General features: G+C 35.6%; 1 protein-coding gene across 1 annotated transcript; it reads right to left on the reverse strand.

Moving 5' to 3' along the window:
* Positions 1 to 9,082: 9,082 nt before the first annotated feature.
* LOC120084819 (uncharacterized) lies at positions 9,083 to 10,922 on the reverse strand. The gene is made up of 5 exons (XM_039040637.2): positions 10,895 to 10,922; positions 10,495 to 10,690; positions 9,967 to 10,208; positions 9,755 to 9,837; positions 9,083 to 9,541 (listed from the first exon to the last, which is right to left on the reverse strand). The coding sequence occupies exons 1-5, from the start codon at positions 10,920 to 10,922 to the stop codon at positions 9,083 to 9,085; spliced, it is 1,008 nt and encodes a 335-aa protein (XP_038896565.2).
* Between the last annotated feature and the right edge of the window lie 979 nt (positions 10,923 to 11,901).

Consider the following 11,901-nt stretch of genomic DNA (forward strand, 5'->3'; position numbering starts at 1 on the left):
ATGGAAGAAGATGAAAAATAAATAAATAAATCCAAAGGAAGATTTTTTTTAAAAAATAATGTTATTTTAATAAATAATGACGAAAATAAGGTAAAGGTAGAAGTATTGGTGGAGAGTGTCCGCGATTTCATAAAATTAATCTACATCGCATGAAAAATGTGGACCAGGTCCACGATTTTGCTCACATGTCCTGATCAAACTTGCACAACTGCTATGCCTATTATGTTGTTATGCTGTCACGCCTACAAAGCTGACCAACCTAGAAATCATGGAGTTGGTCTACAAATCATGGAATTGGTCCACGATTTCCCCACCTTAATACCTTTGCCATCTGTCGCTGCATAGTTTTTTTTTAAAATATTTTTTTCATATTATGGTGTAGATCTATGGATCTAATGGCTTCTTATTTTGATGTAGATCACCACCAACCTTTAAAATCTCTCTCGTTATTCCTTTTCATTTTGTCATCGCTGTCCTCCTCCATTTATCGCCACCCGCTACCTCTGGAGGTAGGTAAACTCATGTACGAGATACATAAGCTTGTAGCCAACATCTAAAGTAAAAATTTTAAAAAATACCAAAAAAAAACTCGTGGATGATGTCCACAATTTTTCTTCAATCGTGAACCGCCTTGACACTTGGCAACAAGGTTGGAAGGGTTGACTAGACATGTGGGTAAATTGTGGACCCTATCCATGAGCACTATAAGAAATTTGACTTTTTTCAACAACAAAATTTGTTGGAAAAAGTAAAAAAAGCTTAGGGAAAGGTTGTTCTGATGCCTTTTTCACCATTGACACGATCGTCGGGAAAGCCTTGTCGGAAAATTTTTTCCTGACGCTAAAAAACCTCATCACTGGGAATAAAAGGTTTTGCGATGGAACAAGTGAGGAGGATTTTTACTGTGTTGTTTCTTCTCCCAACTGTAAAATCAATTTTTAGCAATGGAAAAAGTGCTTTTCTACCAACGGCCGCTTTATTAGCATCGGCAAAACTGCAGAGTTGTACGAAAATTTATCATCCCAAAGACGAATCCGTGATTTTGGCATTGGGAAAGATTACTTTTCTTGACCGCAACCTATAATGACGTTGGAAAAAGTAACCTTTCCTGATACCATATTATAATAAGGTCGGGAAAGAGTTAAAAAAAATTAATAGGAATAACACTTTTCATGATGCTTTTAAATTTGGTGCCAGGAATAATTTTTTATTTTTTATTTTTGTTATTTACTAAATTTCAAACATGTTTGAATTTAACAAATCTAAAATAAACTAAAATGAACAATGTAGATACAATTAATTAGTTCTCTAAAACATTACATAATATCCATAAAACATGTTTGAATCTTACAAATTTAGTCAAATAAACAATTAATTGTAAGATTAATCTTAACATTACATAATATCCGCAAAACATAAACTCGGAAATAAGATTACATCATATCCACAAAACATAAGTATCGAAATAACATCACATAATATCCATAAAACATAAATCACAAAGTACCTACAAAATACTAATCTACAACCTAACTTTGCTCATCCGAAGATGCACCTTAAACATTAATCTCGCGATACCTACAAAATATAAATTTAAATAGTTTCAATGTTACTAAATAATTACCTTTATATAAGTAATTAATTATGATTTAAAATAACATAACTATGCATTTACCAATATACTAATAGCAAACCCAATATAAAACTTAAAGTTAAATTTAGTAATATTAATAATTTCATGCACACTCTTTAATCTCAAACTTAATATAACATGTACCAATCTCAAACTCATTTATCTATATATCAATTTCAAACTTAATATACTAATCTTAAACCGAATATAAAACTTAAAATCCAACTAAAACATATTTGTGCATTTACCCTTATGTCAACTTTAAATCCAGCCTACAAAAATTAATAAATTCAAATAAACTTTATGAAATCCCCCACCCACATATACACACTTTAATCTCAAACTCAATATACCATATAGCAATCTCAAACTCAATATAAAACTTAAAACTCAACTTAAACTTAAACATAACTATGCATTTACCCCTATACCAACTCACTCCCCCAACACATTTTAGTTTCAAACTCAATATACCATACAACAATCTCAAACTCAATATAAAACTATGTATTTCTCCCTATACCAACCCACATATACACATTTTTAATCTTAAACTCAATATGCTATATACTAATCTCAATCTCAAACTCAATGCCATTTAGAAGCTTTCAAGAATAAGAAAATGGAATAACCTTGTATGAAGAAGACTATGCCAAACAAATAAAGGACCATAACTTAATTCATGGCAAACTAACTCAAAGAATAGGAAATTTGAATAACCATACCTATGTTAACAGAATAATACTTAATTCGGGTCAAGCAAAACAAGAGTGCCAATAACCACTATTTTTGAAAAAAGTAAGCAATAAACCACAATCTCAAACTCAACTTAAAACTCAACTTAAAAACATTAATAAATTCATGTAAACTCAATGCCTTTATCCATACATCAATCTCAAACTCAACTCACTCATATAACAATATTATCAACAACAAATTAACACCAACATACAAATGTAAACCAGTCAACTAAACTAATGTCAAGTATACAAATAAAATAACAAAACTTCAACTTCACAATAAAAACACTTAATTTCATCCAAATACGTGAAACAAACAACTAAACTAAACCACTAATTAACACCAACATACAAAATGAAAAAGCATTCTCATCATATTAACCTATACGATGATGACAGTACATTCCAAAAGAGATATCATGATAGGTCTTGAAAAGAGCTATGTTCGTAATGTTAATTCCCTCAATTCTATATTAATTGTTTGTTTAAAATATCCATTTGGTAGGTAAAATACAATCCCGACACTTTTGGAGTCAATACGATAAGTTGGAGCTAAATGGAGTCAAATTGAGGAAAAAAAATCAACTAAGAAGAAAAGGAGTTCACAAATTGCCATTGTACCACTCAATTGAACCAATTTAACATGCTTTAACACCACTCGGAGCATCGCAACGTTCTCACCATAACTAGACCCAATGCTAGCTCAACACTGTAAGACAAAATGCATCAAAATGCTACAAAAATAGGGCAGCATCGATACGCTATACATAGAGTTGCAACGCTCCAGAAAATGACAAATAAAATGTGCATGCGCCTTGGGAAACGCAGTGTTGGAGTTCGCGTCAGCCTAGGGTCGCAAAGCTTCGACCCTCATCAGTTAAAAGCTTTGATTTTTTATAGGTCTTAAAAGGAGCTATTTTCTTAGTATTAATTCCCCCAGTTTTATCTCAATTGTTTGCTGAAAATGTCTATTTTATAGGTAAAATCCAATCTCGACACCTATGTCGTTACGAGAAGTTTCAAGCTTAATGGAGTCAAAAGAATCAACTTAGAAGAAGAACAAATGAAAATTACCATTCTACCCCTCAGAAGAATCAAATTTACACACTTTATCACCACTCGAAGCACTGCAATGCTCTCTCCATAACTAGGTCCAACGCAAGCTCAACTCTATAAGATTGAATGCACCAAAATGCTACCAAACAGGGCAAAGTCTCAATGCTATACCCAGCGTTGTAGCGTTCCAGACATTGACGGAAAAAAATAAAAAATGTCGTAGTTAAGAAAACACAAGAGATTAAGAAATTTAGGGATTAATTGTGGAATGACTTTATGAAACAATTAAGAATTAAATTAAGGCTAGTTGTTAAATTGGCTAATTAGGGGATTAGGAGAAATCTTTAATGAACAATGGAACAATTAATTGCTTGAATTTTATTATGTCTATGATAAAATTGGTTTAATCTACATAAATTTCCCAAGATTCTTTTTCCATTGAATTTTATTACATAATCTCTCTCTTTTCTCTCATTACAAGATTTTCTTATCAAATATTGTTCTACTTTTACTTAGTTAACTACTTGTTATTCTTAGTTGTAGTTTGAGCCTTATAAATTCCATTTGTCTTGGATTAGATTGAACTAATGACACAGATTTCAACCCGAACAAATTGGCACCGTTGCTGGGGAACCGAACAATTAGCTAATTTTGAATTTTGAATTCCTTTTTTTAAAATAAAATAAAATAAATAATAAACCCAAAAATAGTTATTGTGATTAAATTTCTTTTTGTGCATGACTCGCTCCTCTAAGAATGTACTTTGTGATTTTATTGTAGACATTGATCGAGAGGAAAGGTGACATCGAAAGGAAAGAACAAGAAGAAGAGAAGAATTTGAAGAGCAAGCTTTTGGACATCACGAAGAAGAAGCTACTCAACGAAATGACATGGGAGAAGCAAGAGAACAAACCGTGCGAGAACTAGTGGAGTCAGACTATAATCAACAACCGTTGTGCATCGTGTATCCAGAGACGACCGTCCCATTTAAACTCAAATCGGGACATGTACATCTCCTACTCATATGTACAGGAAAACGATGACTCGCACAAACACATGAAAGGGTTTCATTTAGTTTGTGATGGAATGCGCCCACACAAGGTAAGATAAGAGCAACTCAATCTTAGAGCCTTTCCCTTCTTTTTTGAAGGATGTGGCCATAGATTGGCTATATTACTTACCGGCGGGTTCCATCACTACTTGGAATAATTTCAAAAAGAAATTTTAGAAAAAAATTTCCTGACATCTAAAGCTCATAATATAAGAAAACAAATATACGGGATTAAGCAGAGTGTAGGAGAATCTCTTTATGAATACTGGGAAAGATACAAAAAAAGTTTGCGCTAGATACAAAAAACTTTATGCTTCATTTCCTCATCATCAAATTTTGTAACCGTATCTTATCCAATATTTTATTCAAGTTTGCTTCCATCGGTGAGGAGCAACATTGATGCGGCCGCCAAAGGGGCTCTTACAGATAAGACGCTCACTAAAGCAAGTGAACTCATATTTACTATGGTAGAGAACTCTTAGAATTTTGGGACAAGGATTCTCGATCACACTGTTGCTCAATCCAATGAAATAACTGAGCTAAGGTCATAAGTATCTAACCTTGTATCTCTTTTTACTCAGGTTTCTTAGGGAGGACTTCCTCAAGTCAAAACATGTGGAGCATGTGGAGTAGTTGGACATACTTCTAAGGCTTGTCCACAAGCCCAAGTCAATGTCGTTGGAGGATTTTAGTGTAAGTACGACCCCACAGGCAAACCTACAACCAAGGATGGAGTGATCATCCCAATTTTAAATGGGGATCTCAAAGGCAATACAAGAACTGGAACCAATCATCATCTTCAACCTCCTCAGGTATGTCTTTAGTGGATGTTGTAAAATCACTTGCCGATCACTCCTTAAACTTTCAATCAGAACTCCACCAATTGCAAAAAGACAATATCCAACTCCAACAAGATACCAAATCCTTTCAATAAGAGACTAGACAAGACTTCCCCAATTTAGGCACTCAAATCACTCAACTTGCAATTGTGGTAAGCAAACTTGAAAGTAAATCATATGGTAAGCTCCCTGCCAAACCAGATCATGCAAACGTAAGTGTTATAACTCATAGAAGTGGTAAAGAAAGTTTTTCTTCCTCTAAAAAAAACAAGCCCAGTTTAATCACCTCCAATGAAGCAAGAAAATGTAATAAATGAACAAGAAAACAAGGTAAATGAATATGAGGAAACTCCCATCTTTCCCGAGGTATGTGACTATTGTTCAGACTACGAGACTAGCATGTCGTGAGCGCCCCCAGCCCAAGCAAAGATAATTTATTTTCATTGATCCAAGACTTAAACCACAAATGTAGCAAAGTGATAAGACTGGGATTGAATCTATAGGGAGACTGTTGAATTAGCTTAGATTGATAAATGAATTCCAAGTAAAAAAAAGGAGTTTTGGTTATTTAGATTTTGTTTGCAAAATAAATTAAAGGCCAAACAAAAGAGAATAAATAAAGGTTAGAATAGAAAAGAGATTGAATCAAATTAATGGAAAATCTTGGGATTAGTTTGCATACTTTTTATTTTCTATCATTAGTTACTAGTTAATTCTTCCAATTATGTGAACCTTTAAACCTATTAGAAATTCTAATAGCCCAATTAGCTAATTTTGATAACAATCTAAATTAGTCCTAAATCAGTTTTAAACTTTTCCTTCTCAATAACATACAAATTAAGTAAGGGTTCAATTGTCGAGACACACTACAAGTCGGAAAGCCACATCTTATAGCGCGATTTATTTGGGAAGATTATACTAGGGCATACATAGATTTGGCCAAAAAAAGTCTAGACGCTAAACATGCGATCCTAATATGTGCAACTTAATCACTCAATTATGCATAGTCTAGAATGATTTTACATACAAGAAATTTAATAAATCAGTTTGTAAGAAAACTTCATCAAATTTCTATTATTAATAAATCAAATCCACCCAAAGGGTTCACAATAATTGAATAAATTAAATAGTAGCTTCAAGAATTAAGGCATAAAACTATCCCTAGAAAATTACCTAGACTCCAAAAGACATATTACAATGATCAGATAAATGAGTCGAGGCTGACTTTGATGAAGATCGATAAGGAATTTGGCTTCAATGGCTCTTAGACTGAACTAAACTCTCAAATTCGCTTTATTTGGAAGACGAAAACGTTTGGTGGCTATAACTTTTTTTAATTTTTGCTGCCTCTCTGATTACAGATTACTCGCAGTGTCGCAACGCTTGCTTGCACTGCGCAGGCATCAATTTCGTGTCAACCGTCGTAGCGTTGCAACGCATAAAGGGGGCATTGCAACGTTGAGCAAACTGCCTTAAAGTGTTGAGTGTCAAGTGTCAAGTGTCAAGGTGCATTGCAACGCTTGCATTGATTTAACTTCAGAGCGTCACGACGCTTGGGGAAGTGTTACAATGCTGCAGTGCGTTTGATGCTACTGCCTTCCAGCATCGAATGAGCGTTGGATCAAAGCTTGACAATAGCGTTGCAACACTGGGTGTTTACTTGATACTCGTTGCTTGCTACTTGATACTCGATGCTCAATACTTGTTTTCTTGGTAGAATTTAACTCGATAGAACTCGATGGTCGACTGTGCTCGATGGTAATTTGGTTGCCTCAATTTCTTTTAAGCCCGGAAGCTTAAATCATCTTTTAATTGCTTCCAATTAACCTTGTTTGGCTCCAAATCACCAATTCCATCTCATGATTGCTCAGTACCTACAAAATAGGGAAATAAACATGTAAAATCCGATAACGAGCTAGAATTAAGCTAGGAATAATAGCTCTTTTTGACAGCTACAAACACCCCTAACTTAAGAATTGATCGTCTTGAGCAAGATCATAACACTCAATCATAAATTTGATAAAACATTCATTCACTCTATTCCTCGAATCCTTTCTATACTCTTGACAGTCTTGACGGTCGCATCACATATAAAAATCAAATAATCACTCGATTGAGACTTGATATAAAAGGATTTTTTTTTTCAATTGAAACCATGTATGAATGAAACACTAAGACACAAAACTTTTTTTACCTAATCACTCGATTCATCTTCCCTCTACTCTGGCTCAGTCAAAACTTTATCCTACTCTCAATTCATCTTCCCTCTACTTTGCTCATCACTCGATTCATCTTCCCTCTACTTTAACCTAATCACTCGATTCATCTTACCAAAGCTTTCTATACTCTCGACACTAAGACTTGTTAATAATCACTCGATTGAGACTTGTTATAAAAGTACTCGAAAAAGTTTTATCCTACTCTCAATTCATCTTCCCTCTACTCTGGCTCAGTCATTAGCTTGAGACATACTGTTATTGCATATCAAAGAGGAATACTATATAGGAGTGCCCAAAACTCACGCATATAAAACGAAAAAGGCATCAATTTTACCTAGAGGGCTAGCTTTCACACTCAACTATCAAGGACCTATCACTCTTTTCTCGCAGGTCTTAACTGGACGGAGGTAACTCTTTTCACCTCTATCCATGCACACACACACATTATTTTTTTGCAGGCACACCAGTTATGCCTCATTTTTTTTATGCATTTTTTTCTTCTCTTTTTTTTTTCCACACATAAGGCTGCTATTTCTTCACTGTCTAGTCTTACTCTCAGGAACTAAAAGTTGGTCCCAAGCCAATAGGGGTCTTTCGAGGTGACAATGAAAATCCGAGATGGATAATCCGTTTCTAAGATTTTAAGGAACTTAAAACAGAAACATTTTCAACCTAGGTATATTTTACATGGTTCTCATAATTTTTTTTTAATAAAAACTCAAAAGTGTGAAAATCACTCCTTTTTAACAACAAGCAACCCATTGAGTGTATCATTAAATTGTCATTGAAAGGAAATGACAAATAGAGCGAACATTCAAGCATTCATCATGATAGAAATTTTTCATATTTTTTTTTAAAAAAATTAGATCGCCTGAAGCATGCTTTGCCCGCCCCCAACTTAGAAGACATGCATTTTTCACAATGTATAGTAATTCTTTTACTAAGGCTAAGGACAAAAAAGAAAAGGGGCAAGGGGGAATAGAAAAACTCCCCTGGATTTTTGGGCACAAGCATGAACGATTGAAATCCTTCCTTCAAGAGTAGAAATTTTGTTTCCTAAGGAAAATAAATGAAGCCAGCCTCTCTTTTATTAGAAACAAAACGAAACAAATAAAAGAAAGCGAAGCAAAAGAAATTCAAACTCTTGGTTGCCTCCAAGTAGCTCAACATTTAACGTTTTTTGCTCGACACCTGGTGATACGGGCTCAAGAGATAAATGGTGGAGTCAACATGAGTTTTGAGCAAACCATGTTGACTTCTCCTTCGTTGAATATTTTAAGGTGATGCCCGTTCACTTTGAACTCCTTCCCCGTCTTTGGGCTTCTAATCTCCACTACATCATAAGGAAACAAGTTAACAATCTCAAATAGACCAAGCCATTTAGATTTTAGTTTACCGAGCATAAGTGATAGTCTTGGGTTGAAGAGTAACACTTTATGCCCAACTCGAAATTCCTTCCTCAAGAGACCCTTATCATGTATTAATTTTGACTTTTCCTTGTACATTCTTGATCTCTTATAGGCTTCCAAGCATAGCTCCTATAATTATTTTAGTTCCAATAATCTCTCCTCACCAGCTTCGACTAAGTTCATATTACATTTCTTAACAGCCCAATATGCTCTATGTTCAATTTCAACTAGTAGATGACACGCCTTGCCGTAGACAAACTTAAAGGGCGTTGTTCCAATAGGATTTTTAAATGCAATCTGATAGACCCAAAGAGCATCATCAAGGCGTGTGCTCCAATCTTTTCTGGATGGATTGATAGTCTTTTCCAAGATACTCTTGACCACACAATTAGAGATTTTAGCTTGTCCGTTTGTTTGAGGGTGGTATGGAGTGGCGACCCGATGGTGAACTCCGTACTTTCTCATGAGTGCCTCTATGGTTTGATTGCAAAAATGAGTACCTTGATCACCAATTACAGCTCCAGGTATTCCAAACCACAACAACATTGTTAGTCTTAGTGGGGATTTCCTTAACCCACTTCGAAACATAATCAACTGCTAACATAATATATAGAAAGCCATAAGAAGAAGGAAAGAGGCCCATGAAATCTATCCCCCACACTTAAAAAACCTCACACACTAAGATTGAATTTAATGACATCTCATTCCTCCTAGAAAAGGATCCTGATCTCTGACAACTCTCACAAGACATAAAAATGTAAAACAGTCGGTGAACAGATAATTTCAAATCAACCCACTATCCAATACTTTCCTAGCAGTTCTCCTAAGACTAAAATGTCCACCAAAGACCATCTCATGACAAAATGCAAGCACAGATTCAAACTCTTCATCTGGGACACACCTTCTAATGATTTGGTTAGAATAAATCTTCCAAAGGTATGTTGGGTCCTAAACGAAGTACTTTGAATCACTCCTTCATTTGACCTTCCTAAAACTGGGCATGTCATAAGGGAACTTACCAATAACCAGAAAATTAACCATGTCAGCATACCATGGAGTGGGTGTGGCAATTTGGAAGAAGAATTCATCTAAATAATCCTCTCGTACAGGTACGAGGCCCTCTTCTTGTACAATCTTGCTCAAGTGGTCAGCTACCAAGTTTTCTGATCCCTTCCTGTCCTTTATAGTCAAATTGAATTCCTGAAGAAGGAGCATCCGATGCACTAGTCGGGGCTTTGACTCCTTCTTGGTACTCAGGTACCTGAGAGCAGAGTGGCCAGTAAAGATAGTAATAGGAAAGACAAGAATATAAGGACGACATTTATCTAATGCAAAAATAATGGCAAAAAATTATTTCTCCGTCGTGGTATAGTTGATTTAGGTTGCATTCAGGGTCCTCGATATAAAGCATATATGACTCTTCTTATCGACCCTTTTTCCTAGTACCGCTCCCACTGCTAGGTTGCTAGCATCACACATGATCTCGAACGGTACATCCCATCTTGGAGGTTGCAAAATTGGGGTGGTGGTCAACTTCTCCTCCTTACACTTTTTGGTCAAAATCAAATGGGACATCTTTCTGAAGCAATGTCGATAGTGGAAGTGCCATCTTCAAAAAGTCCTTGATAAAATACCTGTAGAAACACGCGCTACCAAGAAAAGACTGAATCTCCCTAACACAGGTAGCAATAACATCTACCTTAGCTTTATCTACCTCTGTTCCTTTTTCAGAGATTAGATGTCCTAGAAGAATACCATGAGAGGCCATGAAATGACATTTTTCATAATTCAAACAAGGCTAGCTTCAATAAAAACATCCCAATATGCTAAGATAATGCAAACAATCTTTAAAAGACTCCTTATAAACCGTAAAATCATCCATAAACACCTCTATGGACTTCTCTATAAAATCAGAAAAAATGCTCATCATACACCTTTGGAACGTACCTGGGGCCTTGCAAAGCCCAAATGGCATCCTCTTAAAGGCATACGTACCGTAAGTGCAAGTGAAGGTGGTTTTTTCCTAGTCTTCTTGGGCAATGAGGATTTGGTAGAATCCAGAAAAGCCATCAAGAAAATAGAAAAATAGTTTTCTGGCAAGCCGTTCCACCATCTGATCTAGGAAAGGAATGGGAAAATGATCTTTCTTGGTTACCTCATTGAGCTTTCGAAAATCGATGCACATTCTCTATCCATTTTGTGCATGCATTGGCACCATCTCTCCCTTATCGTTCTGAACAATTTCATGCCGGTGTTTTTGGGAACAACATGGGTACAACTTACCCATTGGCAGATGAGAACTGGGTAAATGATTCTGGTTTCATTGAGTTTGATGATTTCTTTGAGAACAACATCCTTCAAATTGGGATGTAATCTTCTAAGGGCCTGGACTGTGGGCTTGGCTGAAGGAAATCAGATATGAGGATTTCCATGAGCAGCGGAAGGATCGTTCCAAATTCCATTCAAAATGAACATAAACAATTACAGTATACAAACGAAAACTAACTGGTCATGCAACAATAAGAAATTACAGCATGCTTACATAGAGAGTCAAGAGATAGAGTATGCATACATTTGAAGACTCATTCTTCAAACTCCCTTGAACAATCTCCAAGTGTCCAAGAACAACAACTTAGCCCTCGAACACAACGACTGGAACAATAGCACGATCAATAGCACGGACACAATGATCACGAACCCAACGAACGACCTCTAGAACATCAATATAAATCAAGTTGGGTGAGGACACCACCACAATGGTTACCTTAGTATTCTCGGTGTGAGAATCCAGGAGTTGTGGGCTCTGTATGGACTTGGTTAGAGGAAGAGACTGGAGGAACAACAATCATGTAAATGATTGAGCAAGTGGGAGATGACACAGGCTATCGTATAGATGATGTGCTCAATCATGTAGAAGATGACAACCTATTGTATAGATAATGACACACGATCGT

Source organism: Benincasa hispida, chromosome 9, assembly GCF_027475165.1.
Source record: "Benincasa hispida cultivar pf3 chromosome 9, pf3_genome.v1.1, whole genome shotgun sequence".
In the NCBI taxonomy this organism is placed as follows: Eukaryota; Viridiplantae; Streptophyta; class Magnoliopsida; order Cucurbitales; family Cucurbitaceae; genus Benincasa; species Benincasa hispida.

Excerpts from the sequence above, each read along its gene's own strand:
- LOC120084819 (XM_039040637.2), bottom strand. The coding sequence starts at position 10,922 with ATGCCATTTGGGCTTTGCAAGGCCCCAG. Across the intron at positions 10,691-10,894 it reads TGGGCTTTGCAAGGCCCCAG|GACATCTAATCTCTGAAAAA; the intron begins GTACGTTCCAAA and ends GTATTCTTCTAG. Across the intron at positions 10,209-10,494 it reads TTTGATTTTGACCAAAAAGT|GTACCTGAGTACCAAGAAGG; the intron begins GTAAGGAGGAGA and ends CTCTGCTCTCAG.